The 27,306-nt window shown below is 50.1% G+C and overlaps 1 protein-coding gene across 1 annotated transcript in view; it reads left to right on the top strand.

Annotated features, from left to right (window-relative positions):
- The window catches only part of PRKDC (protein kinase, DNA-activated, catalytic subunit), a 3,362,625-nt gene that overhangs the window by 2,508,315 nt on the left and 827,004 nt on the right, over positions 1-27,306 (top strand). The window contains exon 67 of the mRNA XM_069621025.1: positions 26,633-26,741. Coding sequence (XP_069477126.1) covers positions 26,633-26,741 — 109 coding nt within the window. The remainder of the gene's footprint in view (positions 1-26,632; positions 26,742-27,306) is intronic.

Below are 27,306 nucleotides of genomic sequence, written 5' to 3'. Positions count from 1 at the left end.
TCTTGCAAATCTGGAATAGGAGGCCCCAAAACCCTGTCCCACCCAGTGTTCGTTGAGCTTTGCCTCCAACTCGGCAGAGCAATGTGTCTCTTGTAGTTGAGCAATGTCCACCTTCTTCCGCTGCAGGTAGGACTTGATTCTGTTTCTGCGGAGATATGTGCCCAGGCCCCGCACATTCCACGTCATTATCCTAATTTGTACAACCATGGTGGTCTCTTAGGGGGTCTGGGAGCAATCCCACTCCTGCAAGGGCTGTATGCTGATGTGGCTGTGTCCCCATCACTCCCCGTTTGTAGTAGGCTTAGGTCCAATATCTTCAGAGTTTCCGTCCTCCCGTCCCTTGTCGTAGGCTTAACCATCGGAGACTTACCAACCTTCGCTTCCTCCAACGTGGAGGATGCATTAACCGAAAAACAAAACAAGTAACTGCCCCGAGCAGTCGGTTTGAACTCGCGACGCTCAGGGGCACCCGAGCCTCGGGGGCCTTTCCAGGCCTTTCGGTACGGGTGGTGTGTAGGCATTTGGCCTGCACTGTTCTAGGCGGGGTGGGTCGTTGACGGTCTCGCGCTTGGGCCTTCGTGCTCCTGCCCAATCAAGACTTCAGCTTGTTGCAGCGTTAAGAGATGTTTCGCTGACCGTATCTCCAGCTTGTTGGTGCGGTCCCTTCCATAGATTCAGTCATTCCTTAGTCATATGGACCCCTTCTCAGGTTCTTCGGTGTCGTCGGCCAGGTTATTATGCTCAAGCCACATATTAGCGGCAGCTGGGGTTTCTAGGAAGACTGCCTTCCCTTTATATAGTATCTTAAGTCTCGCCGGATACAACAACATGTATTTCAGGTTGAGTTTCCGTAACCTGGCCTTTATAGGTATGAAGGAATTCCGCGATCGTTGCACCGTGGGGGTGTAGTCTGGGTATATAACTATTAGAGCCATTCCTCTCTAGCACCCCTCCTTCTCTTGAGAACCGCAATATCACTTCCCTGTCACGGAAATTCAGAATTTTTGCAATTATCGGGCGTGGGTATGAGCCCGGCGGCGGTCTTTTCTGGAGGGATCTGTGGGCCCGCTCCACTGAGAACCCCTGGGTAAGTGAGCCAGCCCCAATTTCTTGAAGCAGCAGCGTTTCGATGAATTCGGTGGGGTTTGGGCCTTCCATGTCCTCCGGAACCCCGAGGATACGGACATTGCTGCGGCGGGCCCGTCCCTCCGCGTCCTCCGAGCGGGATTCTAGTCTAGCCACTGTCTGTTCCAGTTCCTGGACTTTCGCCTTTAGCTCCCGTGTGTCTTCGCTGGTTTCTTGCAGGGACGTTTCCGTTTTAGTTACCCTTTCCGTCAGGTTGCGGGCATCTTGTCTCATCAGTTTTATATCTGACCTGATTTCTCAGATCATGCCTGGATGTGCGTAGCGCTGCAATTGCCTGCAAGATTTGAGCGTCTCGGGGGTCCAACGGGAGTCCAACGCCGGGGGTGGCGGGTCCGCCGCAGGGGTTGCTTCCTGCGGTAGTTGCTGCCTCGGGAATGCAGTTGTGAAAGCGTCCATCGTGGCGGCCTTTGATCTGTTCTTAGGAGGCGACATGACCCCGTTGGAGGGTTCCAGATGGACAGGATGGGCTGCAGGTCTTGACTCTGTAATCCTAATCCCAGTTCCGCTGTCTGCCCTCCAGTTGCGAGGTAAGGGCCCAGTTGTATGTGATAGGGAACCCTATGCTGTGTCAAGCCTTTCGGGACTGCTCGTGTACCTGCCTGTCCCTGCTCCTCAGCCGCCAGCAATCCTGGCGCCCCAGTCGACAGACTCCGGTCACCTCGATCTTCTTCGCCTCACAGCGCCAAAGGGGTAGGCTTTTTGCTCCAGCTCCTCGGCCGGCTTCCGGCGGGGGTCGCACCCCCCGTTGGGTCTCAGCCCAGGACTCCGCGTCTCTGCCGTGCGTCTCGATCCAGAGGGCAAACGTTCACAATCTCATCTGCTTCCGCCCAGTCCGGCCCTCGCGGTCCTCCGCCGCCATCTTGGATGCCATAGGGGAGCTTTTTCAAACACTCCATTATCCTCTTTGCCAGCTCCGATTTCCGCTGGGATTTCGGCCGCGTGGAGCAATAAGGTTCCTCTACGTGCCTCTTAATTTTTTATAGCTGCTATTTCGATTCTGCCACCGTAGTGTCGGCGGCTTCAGGATCTTGAGCAGGAGCACGGCGGATTCGCGGCTTCACACCATGCGTGCAGACCACGCCCCCCAACAAACCTGTCCTTATGATTGGTGTTTTAGGCTCCTGGGTTCCGGTTTTCTCCTGAAGAAGTCCAATCCTGCACGCCTCAGTCCACCAGACACCAGGCCTCACCAGATTCCTTCTGCTGCCATGGCCGATCCAAAGGCTAAAAAGAACCTTTTCAAGGCATGCTCCACCTGCCATTTGAAAAAATGTTTGTGGAAGACCAGCATAAGCAGTGTATATACTACTTATGTCTGGAGCACAACGTGAACCCCTGCTCCATGTGCCACTCTTTCTCCCACAGAACCCTAAAGGACAGACATTGAAGGTTAGTGTCTTGGCTTGGTGAGGGCCCAATGGCTTCAGATATGGCTTCCGTTTGAAGCCAGGCCTCCCTTCGCCGTAGATCCCAAGAGAGTTCTCCCTCTTCCAAAAGGTCAAGTTCTAATGATAATGTTCCTCATGGCAAAAGGGTGAAGAAAGACCATTCCACACACGCTCATACTGCTGCTGTGGAACAGGGCAAAACTCACAAATCCACTCATAAACGCCCTGTGTCCACGGTCTCGACAACCTAGTTTACGGACACAACATCGATGCCTTCAGCGTCCACAAAGAACTCATCGACATCACCGGCACAGTTGACGTCAGCATCATAGTCGACCTATAAACCCAAGTCTCTGTCCACCACATAATCAACGGCCCGTCAACAGCCCCTTCGATGGCCCAGTCAATGACTGCATCGTCAACCGTATCATGGACGTCTGCCCCGTCAACGACAGTCTATTTAATGCCATGTTAGCTACAGCCCTGTTGAAGGCATCGTCTGCAATTACACAGTCTTCTATAGTAACCACCTCTTTTAATCAATGTAAGCAACCCTTGTTTATGCTGGCTCCATATGTCCCGCTATCTATTCCTGGTCCCTCTCAAGTACCTCCAGAAGAAATCCTGGAACATGTCATCTGGAAGGAGTTTTTTCCACAGAAGGAGATGAGAAAGTTCTCTCCTTGTAACCACTTCCTATTATGCAACCACCTCACACACCTCATGTTCCTCATCATCTGTTTGCTCCTGGTCCGCCTGATATCTTAATGGAGATATTGATTCTACATTGAAATACCGAAGCTGACCACAACGCGGCATGATATGGCGAAGCGGAAAGCTTTGCATCACAAAAATGATGACTGCATTCAACTGTCAATTTTCCCCTGCTTGCCATGTAATGGAATTGGGGAAACCCCTGCAGCCCCCAAGTCCCAAAGTGCTGAACAAAGGTAGCATGGAACACACCTGCAACTCCTGCTCCCCTTGTTCGGCATTATGGGATTCAGGATTTTTATCCATGCTGAATGCGCACTAAATGTGCATTCAGCATTTTTAAAATAGATTTTCGGGCACTTCAGGAGATATCCACCTTGCAGACCTTAGTGTCAACTCTGCAATCTAGGACTCCCAGTACTTGCTTGCAGATTTCCCTTTCCACCTAGGTGCCACGACTGTCGCAGCAGCCGTCCCTCACCTTCCTCCTGATATTTAGATTATGTCTCATTAGGGGATGCTTTCCCTCATACTACTACGCATGAGTTCGACAAACTAATCCCTGCATATGGACAGCCCGACGATCGGACAATCAGGGATTCCCTCCCCCCAGGCGACATCTGTACTTTTCACACCATTATGTCTAAAGCCTCAAAGATGTTGGAATTCCTCCCCACTGAGCAAAGGAAGGAAGGCTTCACATACCAGCGTAGAGAACATCTGAGAAAATTTGTCGTCTCTATTCCACTTTCGGACATTTTGGAGGATGGCCACCTAACCATGAGAATCCCTTCACTGCTCCTCCTAAAAAGGCCACACTTGAAAAGAAATATAGCGGGCCGGACACTGCCCCCAAATGCCTCCTTACTCGGGCCCAGCCTAGGATGCTGTTGTGTCGCAAGCTGCTTGCACACGCTCAGCTAACCCCTCTTCTCTGTGTGCGTTGCACCGGATAAGGAAGGAAGACCGCTAGATGCCTTTGGAAAACAGATCGTATCTGCAGCTGCCACTAAGATTAAGGCAGACAACACTTTGTCAATACTGTCCCGTTAGGACTGGATATTATGATACAAAATAGGGACCCATACTCTTACGTCCCGTCCCCTTTCCTCCATACTGCATGGGCGTCCCTCGCAGGGACGGGAGACAGAACCTTTTTCACCAGAAAAATCTTCTTCCCCTCTAAATCTACAGGCACGCAGAGGCGCGGCCCTGGGAGCATGCACTGCCCTGACTCTGCACTCCGGTGCCACACATCAGTCCCCTTTTCGGCATCGACGGGAACGGGCCGAATTCACCAGTGCTCCTAGGTTTGGCTTCAACCATGTAATTCCACGCGCGGATTCTTCCTCTAGTTCTTCTTTTGTCTTTTTCTCTCAATAGGTACTGGGTCCTCAGACGCCACAGCTCCTCCCCGGCGCATGTTGACTTCAACAGGGTTCAGCAGGTGCCCATCCTGCAACAGATTCTTCCCAACTTCAGACCCCCACGCCCTCTGCCTACGTTGCCTTGGCCCAGACCACGGCTGGCAAGCCTGTTAGGCGTGCGGCTCGCTGGCCTCGAAAGCGCTGAAGAACAGACTAGCCAGGTGGAGGGAGCTCTTTCAGCGGTCTCCTTCTGAGGATCTCAAGAACTTTGTGATACTTCGATCCAGGCCTGAGACAGGGCCTATATTTTCATCTGCACCTTGCAAGGGAGACTCCTTCGCAGGGACTCTCCTGCGCGGGAGGCACCGATCAAGTCCTTATACCAACCCACGCACCGAGGCTGCCACAGCTACCGGCCTTCGGGCTGAGGGGTCCTCGGATCCTCCCTGTGTCAAGGTTGAGGGGCCATTTGGCTCTATTACCCGGCTCGCGCCCGAGGGGATCAGCCCTTATACCCATTATGGCCGATAGGCTACGCCCTTATACCGACACTATATCCGAGGGGGCACCTGAATGCAGCTCTAACAACCCCCGGGTCGAGGTTGGTACACCGACCGGGCACAGGCCTGAGGAGCGGGGCAAGTCACGCACCTCACACATAAGAGACTTGGCGGAGGCCGGCCCCAGCGAGCCAAGCAACACGTCACAGCCATGTGATAGGCAGCTCAACAAAATGGCCGACGTGCCGGATAAGGACACCTATGCAGGACTTCGGCGAAGGTGGGACTGGCATCAACCAGGTACGTGGCCTACTGCCTACCCTTCTTATGCGCAAGGCTGTTTTCCCTTGCAACCTTATGTACAGGGTCGACAGCGGCCTCGGTTGCCTCTAGTTACCCCTTCAGTGCCCTCCCCCTCCTCCGCTCCGGCCAGCAAGGACCGGATCTTCGAAAGGTTCCTCAGCCTCATGAAGTCTCCAGATATGGGGGCTATCATCAAGGATGCAGTCAGGGAAGTCCTTCCCGCTATGCTAGCGGCACCACAGACGCCTCCGCAGCCGCCTCTCCGGCTCCTCAGTCTACTCTGCAGGCGGTTCCATACCAGCCGCCTCCTCTTCCTCAGCCTCTGGCAGTGGTCCCCATGCCCCAGACTCCGGCTCCAGATGATACTCCTGCTCCTCCACAGGATCCCCCAGACCCTCCAGATACTGATGAGGAGGAGGATCCTGATACGCCATCATCAGCCAGGGCCTTCCACGAATGTCACTCGGGCCTGGCTGAATACCTGGGCCTCCCCCAGCCCCAGGTAGAACAGCCGGCCGAGGGCGTCCTCGCTGAAGTCCTCATGAGGCGTCCTTTGGCCAGAACAGGAATTCCACTACAGACCGACGTGGTGTCCCTCGCCAAGAAGGGTTGGCTCAAACCCCATTCCGTCCAGCCAGTCAAACGCCGTTTGGACGCCAAGTACAGGCATATGGCGGGGCATACACTCTTGCTCTCCTCGCATCCTCAGCCACACTCCTCAGTGATCGCTGCGGCATCACTATACTGCAAGCCTCAGTCGTCGTCCTCTTCGTCATCTATGGCGCTGCTATGCAAGGAGGAGAAAACCGTGGAGGCATATGGTAAGAAGCTGTATTCCAATGCTTCCTTGCATCTGCGACAGGCCAATGTAGACGCCATGCTGGCAGCCGCCAACCAGAGAATATGGCGTGAAATTCCCCACTTCCTCCCGGAACTCCCCACCCACAGCCAATCTCGTTTTAAGGTGGGGCTAGCTGAGGCCAAGCTCGTTGCTCAAGATATCATGGAGTCCACTCTGGCTCGCATTGATACCTCTGGACGTGCCATCTGTATTGCCACAGACATGAGAAGGATGGCCTGGCTGCGGGCAACCAAGTTCAACCCGTATGTCCATTAACGTATTCTAGACCTGCCCTTCGAAGGCAGTGACCTCTTTCACTCCAGCACAGACGAGGAGCTGGACAAATAGAAGAATAGCTCTCAGACGGCTAAGTCTTTATTCTGACAAAGACCATGCCCAAGGCATACTCCCAGTCTCAGCAACAGCTGCACACATATCCGGTGCTCACACGCACCTTGACTCTCTCTTCTCTCTCTACTGACTTGAACTCCGGTTCCCAAGGGCGTTCAACCTACCAGCACCTTCAGACCATACCAATGGTACATAAGGCGCTATATGAATGCAAAGTAACATAACATAACATAAGGCTCGGATAAGGGTCGCTCCTCTGGAGGCTTCCGTGGCTTCCAGGAACAGAGGTCTAGGAAGCCGGAATGCTCGCCGACCTCAAGTCGGCGCAAGCATCAAAAAGGGTGGGGGGGGACAAGGGTGTTTTCCAGTCCCCCTCCTCCGCCTCTGTCTCCCGAGGGTAAGAAGTCATGACAGACCCCAACAGGTCCACATGTCGCCAGTCAGGGGCAGGCTTGCTCTTCACGCACACTTTTGGCGGACATCTGGATCCTGTCAGTAGTCTCCTCTGGGTACCGTCTACCTATTCCTGCCTCTCCTCCCTCCTCTCCCCCCAACCCCGCAAGTTGGGACAGCAACTCTTTTGGTGGAGATTCGGTTGCTCGTCCTGAGCCAGGCTGTGGAGGAAGTCCCAGCCTCCCAGCGAGGCTTGGGCTTCTACTCCAGGTTCTTCGCCATTCAGAAGAAGAACCAGGCTGACCTGAGAGTTGTACTGGACCTTTCCACCCTTATCCCATCTCTACCTCTTCAGAGATTCAAGATGGTGATGCCAGCTTTTATTGCGGAGACATTATGCAAGGAGACTGGATGTGCTCCCTAGATCTGAAGGACGCCTATCTACACGTCCTGATTTGGCAACCCCATCGTTCTTTCCTCCGGTTCAGGATCATGGGCTGCCATTTTCAGTACAAGGTCCTCCCTTTTGGCCTCAACTCGGCCCCCAGGGTCTTTACCAGACTCATGAATGCAGTGGCAGACCTTCTCCGGGCTCAGGGCCTCCATATATACCCCTATCTCGACGACGGGCTCATCAGGGCTACATCTCAAGAAGCAGTTCACCACTCCTCCCATGCACTGATGAACACGCTACATGACCTGGGCTTCTCACTCAATCTCAAGAAGTCACAGCTGCAACTCATGCAGTCCTTGATCTTCCTGGGCCTCATCTGGGACACGTGCTCTAAGAGGGTCTTCCCCTCGGAAGACAAGATCACGGCCATCAGGAGGTCCACATCCCACTTTCTCAGCCGAAGCCTTACCTCGGCTTGGTGGTACCAACATCTATTGGGCCTCTTCGCAGCGGTGCTGTTGGCTGTTCCCCACACAAGACTCAGGATGAGGAGGATTCAGCTTCACTTTGCAGCATCGTGGAATCAGGAGAGGGGCTCTCAGGCCGAGATTATCAAGATCCCCATCTCCCTCCATCCGGACCTCACCTGATGGTCCAAGGACTGCAATCTGTAGACGGCAAGCCCTTCAGGCCCCCTCCACCCCACAGGTTATGATTACCACAGACTCCTCCGTAGAGGGCTGGGGAGCCACCCTGGAGGACCTCTTGGTCCACGGAACGTGGACCCGTCAAGAACAAGAGTTCCACATCAATTGGCTGGAACTGAACGCCATCTGGTTAGCGCTCAGGCCCTTCCTCCCACGTCTCAAGGGAAGGGTTGTCCTCATCCAGTCAGACAAATCAACCAGTATGTACTACATCAACAAGCAAGGGGGGACCAGGTCCGCGTCCCTGGGCAGACTGGCAATCAATATGTGGGATGGCCCTTGGAGAACGAGATGTTCCTCACGGCAGTGCACCTTCCGGGGAATCCAGCTTGGAAGCAGACAGGCTCAGCAGGTTGGGAGCGGACAACTACGAGTGTCAGCTGAAAGACCTCCTTGCTGAATGACCTCGTTGCATAGGAGATCTTCCACTGTTGGCGTCGCCCCCAAGTAGATCTCTTTGCCACCTGGCACAACAGGAAGTGTCCCCAGTTCGCATCCTGGCAGTGTCAGGGCTCCGGCTCTCTAGGCGACGCCTTATGGATCCAGTGGAACGGCATGTCAGCGTATGCCTTTCCGCCCACTCCACTGATTCACAGAGTACTTTACAAGTTCAAAGAGTCTCACCAGCTCGACCTCATTCTGATAGCTCTGTGGTGGCCAGCCAGGCCATGGTTCTCGGAACTCCTCAGCCTGTCCACCCCACCCCCCGAAGCTGGCTCTCACAGCGTGGTTCCTGAGCAGGTGACGCTCAGCCACCACAACCTATCTCAGGCCCACCTGGAAATCATACAAGGGGCTAGATAGAAGCAAGGCTACCAGAGCCCATTATAAGAGTAAATGGACCAGGTTCTGCCACTGGGCGCACTCCAAGGATATTGACCTACTGGATTGTCCACTGGACGACGTGCTGTCATTCTCTGCGAACCTAGCCAACTCTGGCGTGCAGGTGTACACCTGCCGCACATAGCTCTCAGCCATTGGGGCCTACAGGAATTCGGAGGAAGGGGTCTTCTCCTCCAACCCGATAGTCAAGAGACTTTTGGCCGGGCTCGCTAGACTCTATCCGCCCATCAGGAAGCCACACCCTGTGTGGGATTTAAACCTAGTCTTGGGCGCCCTCACACACAAGCCATTCGAGCCTATGGCGATGGCAGACATCAGGCTGGTCACCATCAAGACGGCCCTGCTAGTCGCCCTCACATGGGTCAGCGAGATCCAGGCCCTGGTCGCCTCAGAGCCGTACACCACCTTTCACAAGGATAAGGTGGTCCTGCGGACCCATCCGGCATTTCTACCTAAAATGCCATCAGCCTTTCACTTAAACGAGATCATCTTCTTTCTTCCATTCTTTGCAGATCCAAAGGACGAGCCTCAGAGAGTATTGCACTGTCTGGATGTCAGGCGTGCTCTGAAATTCTACCTGGACAGCAGCAAGGGCTTCCGCAAGTCAGACACCATATTCATCACCTTTCGGGGCGCCAGGCCGGGCTATCAGGCCTCCAAAGCCTCCATCTCCAGCTGGATGGTCTCGGCCATCAAGGAAGCGTACGAGGGCCAGCATAGACCCCTGCCGGCGAACATGCATGCCCACGCGGTCGGGGCCAAGGCAACGGCCATCGCCTTTCAGCGCCATGGCCCCTGGCAGGTCATAAGCAGGGCGGCAACATGGGCCACCCCCTCTGCTTTCTAAAAACATTACTGTTTGGACGCCGGCTCCAGATCAGATGCGGCGTTCGGACAGGTGGTTCTCTGGAACCTGTTTGCTTAATGAGGGTCTCCTCTCCACCCTCGGGCTACATTCAGTTGTAATCGCCCATGCAGTATGGAGGAAAGGGGACGGAACGTAAGAGTAATTATAAGTTACTAACCGTAGTGACTAACGTACTTAGTCCATAGTCCCCTTTCCTCCATACGTGCCTCCATCCTCCCCCCTAATATTCTAGTATCATTAGGCAATGTTAAACCTGTTGTCGATGCGTCTTTGGGGGCTAAGGTGTGGCGTCAGAGGGTGGAGTCAGGGCAGCGCATGCTCCCAGGGATGGGAGCCTCCGCCTGCCTCTAGATTTAGAGAGGAAGAAGTTTTTTCTGGTGAAAAAGGTTCCGTCTCCCGTCCCTCGCGAGGGATGCCCATGCAGTATGGAGGAAAGGGGACTATGGACTGAGAGTATGTTAGTCACTACGGTGAGTAACTTATCATTTCTTGAATATTTGCCAGATGAATCATTCAAACTTCTACACTAGTGGGGGGGGCAGGGTTTGGGATCACAGCATCTCTGTGGTGGTGGGCATTGCTAACATCAGTTCTCGGCAGATGGGAAACGAAGTAGTCCTACATGGCTGAAGACAACACACATCCTTCCTTATGATTAGTCTGAGGTTGTGGACAAACCTTTCGACAGAGGCCATCATACCAACACTGACACTGCACCGTTTTTGGTGACCCTGTAACAACGCTGTCGAGCTTAGTCTGGGAATCCTGTTTCTTTAGGACGTCATGAGACTATCAGCTTTGTCGCGCACTGTCCTATCGTTCCACCACCTGCTCCCCCATAGACAGCTACAGAGGAAATTTGCAGTCCAACAGATCTGGCCAGCACCAACGAGGGTAAGGGTCATCCTAACCGAGAGGACACTCTGGTAAGGAGGCCATATCAGACTGCAACACCGCTTCTCCACTTAAACACTTCAGTGGGCGGGCATCTCTTTCACTTCCGTCAGGAAAGGGAAAACAAATCCACGGACAAGTTGGTTCTGTCCTTGCTTCGGTACGTTCACACCCTAGAGTTTCTTTTGCAACCACCTGACATACCTCCCTCGACAAGGGAGAAAAACACCTCTCTGCCTTACAGTGCGAAACATGCACCTTCCTCTCACAAGGTCACAAACCTTCCAAATTGTCACATTATAATATGTACAAAACCATCTGCAACAGGGCGATTTTCTTTCCTCTGCGGATGTGGAAGACGCTTACTTCCACATACCCATCCATCGGCGCTGCACAAAATTGTTGCACTTAATGGTAGCCAGCCTCAACTATCATTTCAAGGCCCTACTTTTCAAGTCACACCACAGGTCTTCACGAAGTGCCAGGCTCCTGTTGCTGCCGCCCATCTGCATTGACTGGGGGTACATGTTTATCCCTATCTTAACAATTTGTGGATCAGGGCTCCGTCCCTTCCACAAACACACCAACATACCAGGACTATGATAGACTGCTTCTCCTCTCTAGGCTTCTTCATACATTGCAACAAGTCCTGTTTGCTTCCTTCCCAGCAGAAGCTGTTTTTGTGGGCCAAGCTTAACACAATGGGGGTCATTACGACCCAGGCGTTAAGTACGCCAACTTTACCACTATGGTGTAAACTACGTTTACACCATGGTGGATGGCGGATTTACCGCCCCATTCCAAGGTGAGTGGGGCGGTAAATCCCCATTTCCTATTTTACCCTTCCCCATTCCCATTTTTGCCCCATAGGGCATAATGGGAGTTGGGAAGGCGGTAATTACGCCACCGTAAATTACGATGGCGTAATTAGCACCAAGGCGGTTTAGCGCCATGGATTTTAACGGCTGCTAAAAGCAGCCGTTAAAATCGGAATCAGGCGTTAAGGGTTAACGACGGCGTTAACCCTTAACGCCTGAGTTGTAATGAGGCCCAATCTCTTGCAGCGTTACCCCATCTCCCAGCAGGGTGAAGACCATTCTGGCCAAGTCCTGCTTACTCTCCAGGAAACAAGCAACTTCAGTCTGCGATCTTAAGTCACTCCTGAGGATGAGACCCGTTCAAGAATACATAGATGCCTATTGGAAACAAAACTACAGATCGTGAAGGACAAGGTGGCCTTCTCGCACACCTTCTACAAGGTCATACCCTCCAACCTCACTCATGGTGCTCCATTTCCGCCTCCCCAGCTCACAGTATCTACCAATGCTTCCCTGGATGTTTGAAGAGTCTACTCTGACAACTACCATGCCAGGGGTCTCTGGTCCCAGTAAGAAAGACAGCTTCACATCTACATCCTCAAATTGAGAGCTGTGTTCTGGGCGCTGATGTCATTACGGCTCCATCTCCAAGGGAAGGTTGTTCTGTTGTTCATGGGCAACACCACTACCATATTCTACATTTGGAAACAAGGTGACACCCAATCCCTACTGCTCTCCACAGAAGCTTGGTCGCTATGGAAATGGGCTCCGACTCATGTGATGTACCTGTCCCCATTCCATCTGCCAGGTACCCACAACTCAATATCTGATTCCCTCAGCAGGCAACTACTCTCCTGCCACGAGTGGGAACTCCACCACGACCGAGTGCTTTGCACCTTCAGCGGGTGGGGAGTCCCAGACATGACTCCTTTGCCACCTGGGAAAATGCAAAGTGCAGGGCATTTGTCAGCAGATTACAGCAACAAGGAAAGCCTAGGAGTCTCGTTCTCATTTCCATGGCTGAACAGACTTCATGCGTGTTAGGGAGAATTCTCTGGTTAGGCTGAATTTCCTAACCTAGTGAGTCCCCCAGTAGCTTTGATGGATTTTTGGGGTGTATTTTTTTCTCCTGCCAAGAGTGAGTCTCTTTTACCCTCACTCTTGGGCATGATTTGAGTGTGTTTTTTCGAATCTAGATGTGTTTAATGGGCTATGGGGTCTTTTACTCCATAGGGCTGCATGTGTTTTTGTGATGTGTGTTACACAGCACCCTCCGTGCAGCAACACAGGGGTGTCATAGTGACCCCCCAGTATAAACTCCATACCCTGGGACTGACTACTGTCTCCCAGGGCATGTAAAGTCACCATTGACTTTACCAGTCTTAAATTCTGAACAGAACCAGTACAAACCATCATATTGTGGACGTACTGGCTGGGGCAATTCAATTGCCCCAGGGTCTGTTAGTCGAGGGGGCACGTCTCCGTCCCCCCTGACCGAGTTTTGGCTGGTGGCAGTGGCTACTACTTTTTATATTCAACCGCAAATATTTCCTATGGGATTTCCCATTGTTTTAGGCTACTATCTTTATTTAATTATTTACGGTAGCCTCGAACATACCGCCGGTTTATTTAATTAATATTAATTCTCCGGTTGGTGTTTTTTGCCAAAACTTGATTCTAAAATGGCGTTTGTGTTCTCTTCTGTGACTCCAACCCAAGTAGAGCCCTTTGTTCCACTTTTTGGCAGGCTTCTCCACAGAAGCCCTCCAAAGTGGTGCCACTCTGTCTGGGGTACTTAGGAGGGGTGGAGGGAAATTTAGGCACCCTGGACTGAGTTGCCTAGGCAACTCAAGTCGCACTCCATCCTGATTGGCCCAAGTGGTGAGCCGGCCGGCTCACCACTTAGCATGTTTGAGTGACAGCTAGGCTGAGTGATTGGGGGTTTGCTGCATAAAAGCAGGGCTTTGGGGACTGGAACTTCAGAAGTCGCCACAGGACCTAAGAATCCGACGAGGGAGAAGCTGAGCCGACCTCCCACGACACCACTACCGGTGGAGCCCTGCTGGACTGCCTCACCACTTTTCCCAACGACAGAGGAGATCTCCCGCCGGAGAGTCTTCTTCCTTTGACTGGTGGGGATAACCAGTTTCACCGGCTTTTCGCTTTCCCGACGTACCTCGTGGCCGCCTTGCCCGTGCCAAGCACCCTGGCAACCGGGATACCACGTTTTACCACGACCGCGAAACAAAGGTGCCACCTTTAACCGGAAAACTCTGCGGCTGGTTTCTGCCCTGGTAGTGCAACGACCTTCATCTTTCCTTCAAGTCGAGATCTTCTCTTCCCCTGGACGACGACGCAACTTGCACCCACTACCAGGAACATCTGCCACCGCTGGAGGATCCTTCCCACTTAAGGTACCGTGTCCCGCCTGGCTTCCCTTGCTACCGACTGTACGGGGTAGATTTAGCCCCCGGCTTTCAAACCTGTGTTAGCCTGGGACACCCTGGCTAAACTTTCCTAAGCCTCTCTAAACTCTTTTTGGACCCTCTGCAAGACTTTCTAAGCCTAGTGTAACTGTGTGATCTTGGGCGCATTTGTGCTCTGCTCTCTCTGAGTGGGCCCAGCCTTTGGACTTTGGCTCACCAGCGACTGTTGCTCTTCTGCCTTGCTTATAGTGTTCCTGAATCTTAGAGTGGTGTACCTTTCCATATTCTGTCTTTTTCCCTCGCTTTCTCACCAACCTATTGGAGTGCAATCTAGTTAAGCGCTCACCTCTGTATGAAAATAAGTGGTGTTTTACTGTGACTTATCTGATAAGGAAAAAGGGGTGCATATATTACAATAGTAACTGTGTTAAGAATATTTTACAATAAGAGTGCTGGAGTGTTTCAAACTGTTTTTTTTTAAATAAATAATTCTATACTTTGATACCAAAGCTCTGGTCAGTGTTTGCTTGTATTATTGTATCTGAGTGCCTATTGTGTATACTTTGCATACTGCCTAACTCTTCTTGAGGGAAGTCTGACTGCTCAGCCACAGCTACCAGGTAAATCTGGGTGGTACAGACTGCTACCAAGTGGGTTTACTGCCAACACCTGTAGTCTTAAATCTTTTGCAGTGGTCCCTAAGGGAACTGCACAGGTTTCTGCCTAACAATGCGTTCACTCTGTTTCCACTGATTCCGAACGTCCTCCACTCCTTCACACAAAGTCAGTGTAAACTGATCTTGGTGGTGCCAGGTTGGGTGAGGAAATTCTGGTTCTCTGAGCTTCTCAGCCTCTCATCAACGCCGACCACCTATCCAGGGACAACGGAGCAGTCCTTCACCGTGACCCGGTCTCTCTCAACCTGAAAGCATGGTTCCTGCTTCCCTAGAGTTAGACATATACCCATGCCTCAAGACTGCAGGAATGTTCTTGCAAAAGCGTGTGCTCCGTCTAATTTTCCTGTTACATTAGTAAGTGGAAGCAGTTTAAAACATGGTGTACGGCAAACAGTATTCATCCTTTGCACTTCCAGCTGCAGGATGTGCTTCCGTACTTGCTTTCGATTGCACGCAGTGGTCTGGCGTATTCTTCTGTTAAAGTACATCTAGCCGCTATCTCAAAATTCACCCGCACTTCATTTACAGCCTTGCAGTGGTCGCAGCGCCTAGTTAAGGATTTCCTCAAGTTACTTTTTCATGCTTTTCCACCACTGTGAACGCCCTCTCTGCCTGGGAACATAATGTGGTCCTTTCCATGCTTATTCCCCCCCCCCCCTTGAGCTCTTGCACAAAGCTGATATGAAGTTCCTGTCTTGGAAAACTGAGTTCCTGGTTGACATTACCTCTGCCAGGCAAGGGGAATTACAGGCTCTATCCTGTAAACTGCCATACTTGGCATTCCACAAATCCAAGGTGCAGCTACAGCCAATCCTATATTCATGCCAAACTAATTTTTGCCTTTTCATCTCAACAATCCATTGGTCCTACCTGTTTTCTTTGACTCATGTCTGGGGGAACGTTCATTACATTCTTTAGACGTTATGAGGGCCTTGAAATATAGCCGGTAGCAAACAATTTTGCAGGTCATCCCAGCTGTTCATGGCGTTTGATCCCCATGGCTGTGGGCAAGAGACTATTTAAGGCCTCAATTTCCAGATGGCTATCTGCCGTTATTCCGTACTGCCATTGTATGGCCAACAGGCCTCTCACAGTTAGGCCTATGGCACACTGCACCAGGATCATTTCTTCCACCCACCACTGCCTTCCTCTCCGGTTCTCCATGTTGGACATCTTCACAACAGCACTGTGGAGATGGGTTCACACCTTCACAAGATTTTGCTACATCGGCTGAGACTCCATGGAGGAGTCCAGAGTCGGGCAGGCTGGGCTTCGCCATCTGTTCGCTTAAGAGGTGCGCTTTCCTGAAGGTGAACCTTTCTCCTCCTTCCATTTGTATGGTACTATTTAAATGGTTACTGATTTTTTATCTATTCATATTGCATGTAAATCTATGAAAGATCCAATGCTGGAGAAGGAATAAGTACTTACCTGTAACTCCTGTTATCCAGCATTGGATCTTTCATAGATTCACATGAATATTCCCTGTTGTCAGGCTGGGAATCCGTGGTGAAATAGAGCAATGTATTTTTTAAATTAAAACTGCAGTCACTTTAGTGATCTAGTAGAGTTATTTGGAGTCATATTGCCCACAGCCAACGGAAAGGGGCTCCCTTAGCTCCACCCCCTGGAGACCATCTTCAGATTTTTTACTACACGTTATGCGTTGGGAGTCCTCAGAAAAATCACTCAATATAATTCTTTGACCTTTTCGTGTACATTTCTACATATTTCAATTACACAAAACTTTCCTGCTCCATTGTCGTCTGGAGCTACTCCGGTTGCCGTGGCCTTCGTCCTGTCTGAGCGGATTCTCGCCTTCATATGCGAGTCCTTCACCCATCCTTGGCGGGACGCCAAACAGAGCCTTTTCAAGGCCTGTGCTACCTGTGGCCTCAAGAACGTCTACATGAAACCCTCCATGAAGACGGTCTCTGCTGCCTGTATCTGGTATACGACTGCTCAATCTGTCAGTCGTTGTCAAACAAGACTCTCTGAGACCACCACTGCAAGTTAGTGGCTTGGCTCGTTGACACGTGGCCCTCAGAAAATCATTGAGTAGGACCCCGTCGATGATGCCCATGACCACATCGACGGCACAGAAGGTGAAGTCATGCACCCAGTCAACGGCTGCCAAGACTTCATACCCTCAGGCACAGGCCTCAGCGACAATCTCTTCGTCCAGCCTGGCTGCTCTGCCCAGGCCTCCAGCTCATTTCCACTGGCAATAGGCGTCACCGCAGCTACAATGCGCTCGTCAGCGACGCCATACTGAACCAAAGGAGCCTGTTGAGGATTTCTCTGAGACTGCAACGGACAATGTAGGGTCGGAGACTGTACATACTGGTCCACAGTCAACAATGCCTCCCCCTAGGTTGGTGCCAGCATCTGAGGCGCTGCCTCCTCCCACTGGCCCACCACCAGTCAGAGACCTGTAAATCGACATTCTCACCACACTGCGGTCCCTAGTGTCAGAACTGAAGCAAAAGACTACCTAGCCTATCCACACCACAGCAAGAACCAGGCAGAGCACAGAATTCACTCATTCAAATGCTGCCTGCACATAATCTTACAGACACTGAATCAGAAGGCAAGGCTTCCCAGGGAGATGCTTTGCACAGCATAGGCATGGGTGAGTATGAAAACCTGGTGCCAGGTGATGGGGTACCAGATGATGTTCCTCTCTTTGACTCGCCCTCTGATGAAATCGGGTCCTTTCATACCCTAATGTCAAGGGCTACAGAGATGTTTGACAACGTTCCCAACGTTACAGAGGAAAGAGGGTTTCCTCGACCAACAGCAACGCCAGCAGCCCAGAAAGTCAGTGGTTACAGTTTCAGTGCTGGAAGACATATGGGAGGACAGTCTGTGGACCATGACTCACCCCTCCTCTGCCCCTCCAAAGAAGGAAAGTTTCAGCAAGAAGTACTGGGTTCCAGATTCTGCACTAGGTCTCAACCCAATCCTGACTCTGTTGTTTTGGTTCCTGCGTGCAAGTGCTCATCCAGCCCTTCCTCACCATGCTCTGTCCCCCTGATAAAGAGTGCCTGGTCCTGGCTTGTGCACACTCGTTACGTCGGCTACTCTGAGATTACACACATACTGACAAAGGTCTGCTTCCTGGGAAAAGAGAAGGTCACTGGTTCATCGTTTCAATCGAGAGTGACTGTGGGCTGCTCTCAGCCTTTGAGCTCTCGACATTTGATGGATGTTCTTTGTTCACCTATGATTTGACACTCCACAGAGTGACTGCGGGCTGATAAGTCTTTGAGCTCTTGCAAGCGAGACAACCTTTCTCTTATTATATACTACATTATAGGTGTTCTTGCCATCTGGCGCTTTGCGACTCCACAGAGTGTAACTGCGGGATGACAACAGCCTTTGAGCTCTTGGGAGCATGACGAACTTTCTCTTTTTGCACCTCAAGCTCTGCAACTGCTATACTACAGTACAGGAATCTTTACCATTGTGCTCACTACTTCAGTTTGATTATATTCCCTGCCGATTATGCCGACATTGAGAAGCACTGTTGGCCTAAGCATGGCTATGGGGAAATCGGTGAGGACAAATTAATTCCACCTGCCTGGTGTTCAGAACACAATGGCAGATTTCCCTCAGCAGCTCCTGTCAGATTTGTCTATACAGTACCCCAGAAGTTGATCTCTTCGCCACCCTTTCCAACAACAGGTGCATGGCTTTTGCAAGCAGGTTCCATCATCCGCAGAGCCTATGAGATGCCTTGACATTCCCTGGGAGGGGACGTTTCTGTACGCTTCCCTCACAACCACCCCACCCCGCCAACTCTCACACTGGCTCGGATGTTAAAAATAATTCAGACAATATTAGTGCAAACTGATCTTAGTTGGCCCTACTTGGCCAAGACAGATTTGGTACTCTGACCTCCTGTCCTTGCCCATGGCCCGCCAATAAAGATGCCTCCTCTGTGGGACCTTCTCTCCATGAGCACAGGTGCATTGTTACACCACAACCCGGCGTCGCAGAACCTGACGCCCTGGCTCCTAAACTCCTAGAGTTTGTCGATATCACTGCACAAAACAGCAAGGACATTTTGGCTAGTGCCTGTGCTTCTTCGATGCTGTTTTTGCTGCAAGAGTAAATGGAAACCGTTTTCTTGCTGGTGCAAGACGCAGGGCCTTGACCTTTTGAACATGCTGCCTAAATACAATCTACCATATTTGCTAGCCTTGGCCAAGGCGAGCATGGCACAGTTATCCATCAAAGTTCACCTGGCAGCTATCTCGCACTGTACTCGCTCGTCTTCCGGTCCTTCTCTATGGTCCCATTGTTTGAACAAGGAGTTCCTCACTGGCCTGTTTTGCTCCTTCCCTCCAGTCAGACGCCGCTCACACGGCTCATGAGTCCTCCTTTTGAGCCTCTACATACATCTTTGCTCAAATTCCTGTCATGGAGGACTGCGTTGCTGGTTTACATCACGTCGGCTAGACGTGTAGGCTAGTTTCAGGGTTTCTCCTGAACGCCCCCCTACTTGGTGTTCTACAAGTCCAAGGCGGTGCTGCGAACTAATCCTTGCTTTGTGGCGAAAGTTCCTTCAGCGTTTCACCTCAGTGAGCCGGTGGTGCTACTTATTTTCTTCAATTCACCGTCCTCCACTGCGAAACGCTTGCTGCACTGTCTGGATGTGGCGCGTGCTTAAAAACACTGTTTCCTGTACTAAGTTGACCAGGAACACCTCTCGGGTTTTTGTGGCTTTTAGTCCCTCTGGCATGGGAGAAACACTTTCGAAAGTTCCAATCGCCAGGTGGATTTCCTCTTACATCTGTCATCAGCAAGCTGGCAAGCCTCTCCCTGGCCCACACCGGGCTCATTCTAAAAGGGGCCCGTGCTTCATCTCAAGCATGCCCGGGGGCTCTGTTCCGTTCAGCAGAGCATTGTCAGAGAAGAGTGCGTCGGCCCCCACCTTTGGAGGGGCGCAGCCGTGCGCATCCGCGTTGCACATGCGACGCAGCTTGGGTTGCGACTTCCCCTGCATTATCTTGCCTCAGGAAGCCAAAAGAACCGCACGGTAACGGCCCAGCAGAACAGGGGCATTGCATGCTCCACACAGGTGGTGAAACGTCGAGCGGACCGGCCCCTGATCACGCTCGAGCCAAAATGAGCGAATAATATTTTTTTTTTTAAAAGTTGTTTCTTTTCTGCAATAATTATACACGCTCCAGTAGCAAAGTGTGGAGCACACAACCAGTTTCCACGACAGCCCAGAAGGAAGGGCTAAAGCACATTAATAGCCCAAGTCACATAAGTGCTCACCAGCAGAGCAGTGGACATGCACCTAAGCCTGCACATCAGGTGTTCTGCGCACAGCAGCCTAAACCTTGAAATGTCGGAATATGAATGGAGTGAGGAGGAACAGGTGCAGGATCTAGCACATAGTTTTACGGAGGTGCTAGGAAGCTCACTAGTGGATGCTGTGGCAGAAAGGATTAAGCCCATTCAGGAAGGTTAGCTAGTCTGGAATGGATCATGGGGCAAGGAGATGGGGAGGTTCTTAGGAACCTATACCTCCCTGGGGAAGGCTCAAGCATCAATTAAGAAATTATTTCCCAGTAGAAGTTTTGCAGGGACCGGCCGCTATTGAGGTCGAACGGCCAGTCGCTTCCATTCTACATGAAGACCTCAAAGAACAAAGGAACACTACTGGGAAAGCAGGAAGCAAGACTCCTTCCCGTACAGAGGGAGATTCCCCAGGGGACGCAGGAGTTGAGGAGCCGGAAGAGCGCAGAGCTCTACTACAGATGAGACCCTGTATCTACCCGCCAGTAGTGGGGAGGACAAGGCGTTTCTTGCAGAACTGGTACACACTTTCCAGCGATGCTTGGGTGCTACAGACTATTCGGGGCTGCAGATAGAATTCATGCAGGAACCCCATCAAGATGTACTCCCTCGACCCTCAGTATTGTCGCAAGCAGAGCGCAGTCTCCTCCATGACAAGCTCATGCATTGAGCAGGGGAAACAAGCTCAGAGATTCGTGAGCAATATGTTCCTGGTGCACAGGAAAGCAAAGGTGAAACTCGTTATTAATTTGAAAGATCTCAACCTTTGGGTGACATACATACACTTCAAGATGGAAGGTATCCATCAACTGAGGCACACCCTGCGAGAAGGGGGCTGGCTAGATCGGATAAACCTAAAGAATGCATACCTCAGAGTACCAGTAGAGAAAGCATATTGCTCCTTTCTCGTATTCAACTGGGAAGAGCGATTATGGCAATTCAGGGCAATGCCCTTCGGTCTTGCATCAGCACCTTGGGCTTTCACCAAACTGATGAAGCCAGTGGCAGCAGCCGTCAGGGAGAAAGGAATTTGTGTAACAATTTACTTAGACGATATTCTTCTGTTAGCAGATGACAGAGAGACTATAGCATACCAGACAGCCGGGGTAAGCGATTTGTTGACATCTCTAAGAATCTTGATAAATCAAGAGAAGTCGGACACAACGCTGGCGAGACGCATCGATTTCTTGGTGTTCGTGGTAGACGAGAGCAAAGCTACGCTTGAGCTACCAGCAAGAAGGATCCGGGATATCAAGAGAGAGGTCAGTGTCTCACCAAGCAGACAGTCTCTCTCCGAGTACTAGCGAGGATAGTGGGACTGTTAGCGTCCTCTATTCAAGCCATATTCCCAGGGCCTTTGCATTACAGCGCATTGCAGAGGTTGAAGATCAGACATCTTCAACAAGGTCTGCAGTATCATCAGACGATACCTCTGGATCGAGAAGCGGTCACGGAGCTAGAGTGGTGGCTGCAGAATATAGAAGGGTGGAACGGGCGTGCCATTTTTGGAGACCGCCCAGACCTAGTTGTGGAATTAGAAGCCAGCAGAGCAGGCTGGGGAATGCGGTGCGGCACATTAGAAACAGGAGGGAAATGGAGCTCAGAAAAGTTACAGCTTCATAAAAATGGTCTAGGAATGTAAGCTTGGTCTTTCGCGATAAAATCGTTCACAAAGGGAAAAGCAAACTGCTGTATTCTGCTGAAGCTGGACAACATCTCAGCGGTCAGATATATAAATCATCTGGGAGGGACAAAGTCCAGACTACTGGCAGAATTAGCTGAGCTGAAGACTTTTGGCACTACTGCCTATAGGAGGGAATCTCTGTAACAGCTGAGTACCTTCCAGGAGATCTCAATTCAGTTACAGACTGGAACTCGTGGCATCTGACAGACTCCAGCGACTGGAAGCTCGACAAAGAAGTGTTCAGTCAATTAGACCGGATAAGGGGTCCTTTTCACACAGACCTATTCGCCTCCAGACTGAAAGCTCTGAAAAGCTGGTATTTCAGCTGGAGGCTGGATACAGCTGCGAGAGTGACAGGCGGGTTTCTTTAAGATTGGAGCGGGGAAATGCACTGCACATTTCCCCACTTCATGATGATGAGCAGAGTGCTAACTTTCGTTGGATTTCCCACAGATTCTACCGTCCGACCAACACCTGCTCATGGACCCAACTGGGTAATTTCATCCTCTGAGGGTGAAGGGAACACTCACCCTGGTGTCATGCAAGGTATCAGGCAAAGATGGTTTATGCTGAGAATTTCGGAACATGCTGCAGAGCTCATCACAGACTCGTGGGCACCCTCCACTCGGAGGAGTTACGACACAGCTTGGGACAGGTGGTCGTTATGGTGCGAAGGGAGAGGTTTTCCTCCCGTTTCTGCCCCTGTAGTAGCAATCCTTAACTTCCTAGCTACCCTCTTGTAAGAAGGGAAAGCTTTCAGGACCATGGGGGTATATCAGTCGGCAATATTTGCAGGACACGAGCAAGTGTACGGTGCTCCGGTAGGGGATCACCCAGCAATAGTAAGGCTCATGAGAGGGGCTCGATCTAGAGTTCCCCCTAGCCCGAAATGCAATCAGACGTGGGACGTGAGCATAGTACTACGATTTATAGCGGACTGGCCGCCCAACAAGTATCTATCCTTGACCCAACTCTGAGGAACTGGCCATGCTGCTGTGTTTGGTATCGTGTAGGAGTGTATCGGGGTTCAGGGCGCTAGACATAGATAGGAAGGTGTTTGGACCAGATGGGATTACCTTAACTCTCACTAGGACGACAAAGACAAACTCCTAGTCGATCTCTTACCCATATCTGGCGGACAAACCGCAGCTCTGCATGGCAGAGTGTATTCGGGAATATGAGTGTAAGACCACAAAACTGCGGCCGGCAAGCATGTTGCAACTGCTAATAGCGCGCAGGAAGCCTTACAAGGCGGTAGCTATAGCCACCCTTGCGAGATGGGTCCACAAGGTCATGCAGCAAGCAGGGATCGATCTGATGTGGTTTGGAGCGCACTCAGTGAGTGGAGCTATGGCGTCCAAAGCGTTCTTGACCTTAGTAGCCCTGGGAGATTTCTTACAAGCAGCAGATTGGGCCAACGACAGTGCCTTTAAGACTTTCTACTTTAACCCAGTGGGAGAGATAATCTAAGCTTTGAACAAGCATAATGCTTGCCTCCGATCTTGACATAGAATGAAGATTACTCCTGAATACTGCGCAGAGGCGAGCATTAATTTCCCACCAAGCGCATACACTGTATATATTTGTTATGTATAACCACCTTTTGCCCATTGGAAAGTGTAGGGCAGTGCATTCTCCACCCTGGTGGCATTGTTTCTGTTTGATGGGAGATGACCAGAAGAATGGCTGACCGCAAAATGCAGTGATGACGTCAAGGAATGGCCGGCAAAGGAATCGGATTTGTGCCCAGGAGCAAGTTGGAAGTGTCTAGGACGTGATTTCGTGGGTGAATTGTGTTCCAGTTTTGAGTTTAGGCGCAGTCAGCATCCAAAGAAGAGGAGGAGCAAAGGGCAGGAAGTGACAGACAGGAACAGGAAGTATCTTGGACTACAGAAAGAGACTTTTCAGAGAGAAATGTAGTTTTGAAAAAAAAATAAAGAAAATGTGTGCTTGAAGTGATTTTCAGTTATTTTGTTGAAACTGCTGAAGGGTAGAATTAAAAATAAGTAAAAGTTACCTGTAACTCCTGCTCTCCATCATTGGTATATTTCATAGATTCACACGCAACCCTCCAGCCTACCCCACAATGTCTATTCTTGGTTCATATTACCACTTTACATGCACTGTTGCAAATTCTGAAGATGGTCTCCCGGGGTGGAGCTAAGGCAGCCCCTTTCTGTTGGTTCTGGGTAATATGACCCAAAATGACTCTACTAGAGCACTAAAGTGACTGCAGTTTTAATTTTTAAGATAAACTGCTCTGTTATCAGGTGTTCCCAGCCTAGCGGTGGGAAATATTCATACAACATGTGAATGTATAAAAGATACCAATGCTGGAAAACAGGAGTTACAGGTAAGTAACTTATTCCTTGGTATTGGTATTTTTCATAGCTTCACATGCAACCCTCCCTCCTACCCCTCTTAAGGCTCTGCTTCGTTCATCTTGGCACTTTCACCTGCGTTATGCTAATTTGAAGTGATCCTCTAGGGGAAGAGCTTAGGTACATTCTGCCAATTGGCTGTTGGGCAAGATGACCCAAAACGACTCTAAGAGAACACTAAAGTGATAGTTTTAGAATTCAAATAAAAACTGCTGTGTTACAAAGGATTGCCTCCCCGGCTGACAGGGAATATTCATACAGCATGTTGTAGAAGAGGTGTGACGGGTAGGCTTGTTATTCCTACTGCACTCCCACCTCCTGCACTTTCTGCTCCTTTGGCGCTCCTCTTTTTCTTCACTGCTTGCTGCTTTGCTACTCCAAATGCCCACCTCTAACCTTCCACTACACGTTTGTATATACTCTTCTAACCTCTCCCGCATCCAGGGCCTTGTCTGAATTATTGTGTGGTAACAGTAAAGCCTAATGGGTGTGCACTCGTGATGGGCCGATGGACTATTGTGTAATGGCTTCAGCTGTGTAAGATTGATTTTCCCATCTTTGCTCGGCACTGTGGACTGAGTCTTTATCATGACTGAGCAACCTTGTTTACTAGATCTGCGCACATGCTTGCAATTGACCCATATGCTGCTAACATGGAGCAGAGTTAGTAGAGTCTCTTTTCACTACACATTTGCTTGAGCACTTGTGTATGTGAGGATCTTGGCAATGTTTTCAAAGTCTGATACATGAGAACCACAACACAGGTCTAAATGCAAAGGTGTTCTGACTTGATGGTCGTGTAGATAAATAATACCTCTGTCCCCAAGTACCACACGAGTAAGAACAAAAACACTACTCGAGCAATCTTTGAGGCCACAGGTGTAGAGTGTCGTCAGCCTGGAACTGGGAACGCCTGAAAAACCCCCTGACCACTGTAAGGCAATGAAGGGTTATGTTAAGCAGTGATAATTGACAACAAAGGTAAGGACAGTAGTGACAATGTAACAGCAGCTTACCTATAGTGGGCAGGTGGGAGGTTGTAGGCATAGGCAGGTAGTATGCTGACAGCTGCAGCAGGCTGAGGTGTTCTGATGGCACTCTGGGAGACACCTGAGTTAGGTATGGAACAAGAACATAATCCGTGATCAATCCAAAACACAATCCGAGGTCAGGAGCCAAAAGACAGAACTGGAGACAGGGAAATCCAAGTACCAAGTCCAGTAACCAAGCCAGTGGTCAAAAGTCCAGGTGATGAAAGAGCACGCCAAAATCCAGGTAGGGAAAATCCAAAAGACAGTCCAAACAAACGTTCCGTGATTAACAAGAGTAATCCAAACGCCAAGCAGTTCTCCGTGAAGAAGCTGTGAAGCAATGTATCCGCGTTTGCTCGCCCTATTTCAATACGAGCATGGTCATGTGACGCGGTCACGTGACCGCAGCTGCATGTCACGTGGAACGCAACGCAGACAGGGATTGGTGTTTTGCGGGCGTCTTCCGGGCATGGGACGCGTGGGTTTCCCTACGTCATTGTTTCGCCGCGGAGCGTGAAGGAGTCGCCATGGCAACCACCAGCGTGGAAAGGGGCGTAAAGACACTGGTCCACCAGCCGGGAAACCTCTGTGGCTGTGCCGCTGCCGTTGGGAGTGCATGTGGGAACTGGGAACAGTAGCAGGTGAGCGATTGGACATGACAGAGGACATGACAAAAGGACACACACAATAATATGTGCATTTCCAAAGGTTCCTCCTATAGAGGACATGAGCTAATAAGTCTATCTGCTGCCGGGATAATCCTGCCATTGTGGGGAAGAGCAGGGGATCACTGCTATACTGCCCTTGTTCTCTTCATCACATAGAGTATGGTGGGACATGGCCGCGTAGTTGTCCACACGACAGGTAGGGCCAGGCAGTCGACAGCATCACACAGGGAACATGTTATTTTATTTATCTTCACATTACCATCACATTTGGACCATTTCTGATCCTCCTCTAAAGGGAGGCAATTGAGATAATTTATCATAGTCTGTCTAGTCATTCATAATGTCAGTTATATGCTACCATTCAGAGTGCAGTAGTGTCCTCCTGTGGTGAAAATGCAGTGGAGCATTTTAATTCTCTCTGCCAGATGGTGCAGGCAGCTTTTGCATGTGGAGTTCCGCCCTTACAAATGTACACTGGCAGCTAACTTCTCAGCTGCCGAAATGGCAAATTATTACAGAAACATCAGCTTGGTTATTTGCCTTGTCTGCCAAACAAAAAAACACTAATTTCCAAAGAGAAAGCTACTTGCCAATGTCGGGCTGCAGAACTATCCGACAGGTATGCATATTAACCAAAATATGGTACTGCAACTCACTATACCTTAGACTATGTGAAGGACTATAAAGAACTACAAATTGCAGCTGCCTAGCTTATCAAAGACATCAACATAAGACTTCAGTGGCATAATGTGAGGAAACATATAAATCAATACATTAACTAGACTTTACTTTAAATTATCAGAATTCTGTAGCATTCAAATGTCTCACCTCTCCTATAACAAGGATGAATACTTTTCAGTAGGTTGGTGTGCAGAAGTTAAAATACAACTAGACTGAAATGTGTAACTGCACTTTCTTTTTCTAGATATACTCCAGCATTGATACCCTTTTGCACCAGAGTCGGCTAACCAAGCTTCAGTCTGTCCAGGCATTAACTGAGATAAAGGATTTTATTACTTTTATCAGCATACCAAGTAAGACATGTTCACGATATAGTTTCAAGATATTCTTTGTTTACATTTTGGTAATTGCAACATTTTGTGTAGTGGTTTGTGTACATAATTACATATTTGTGAACTGTATTTTTTGTATGTTTTTTGAAAGTTTCTCCTAGAATTTAAGTAAGGTTTCCTGTTTTTTGTGTTTGTTTTATCAATTCCTGTAATGTATTTATAGTGTTTTTTGACATTTTAAAATCTCTGTGTTTCTGATTGTCCATCTTTTTTTCTTGTTAAAAAATAGTGGACAACAGTGTTTTTCCAGTGGCCCCAAAAATGTTGCTTTAATTGCTACATTTATAACATGCACATTTCTTTTAAAACACTACTTCACTTTCACTATTACTAGTGACATACTGAAAGAGTACATTTTGAAGACTTTTCCTAACAGCAAGAAACCCGGAAAGAGGGGTTCAAGCTATGATTCCAGAACAGTGGATTCACGACAGGCAAAGTTCAATTCCCCATGGTTTTTCTTAGTCATTACTCAGTGTTTATGAAGCTGCTATATGGCAATAAAAGGAAGTGAAGGTTACATCTC

The sequence above is a fragment of the Ambystoma mexicanum genome, chromosome 5q, assembly GCF_040938575.1.
Source record: "Ambystoma mexicanum isolate Mex_15411 chromosome 5q, UKY_AmexF1_1, whole genome shotgun sequence".
In the NCBI taxonomy this organism is placed as follows: domain Eukaryota; kingdom Metazoa; phylum Chordata; class Amphibia; order Caudata; family Ambystomatidae; genus Ambystoma; species Ambystoma mexicanum.
This window is presented reverse-complemented; position numbering and strand designations above follow the sequence as displayed.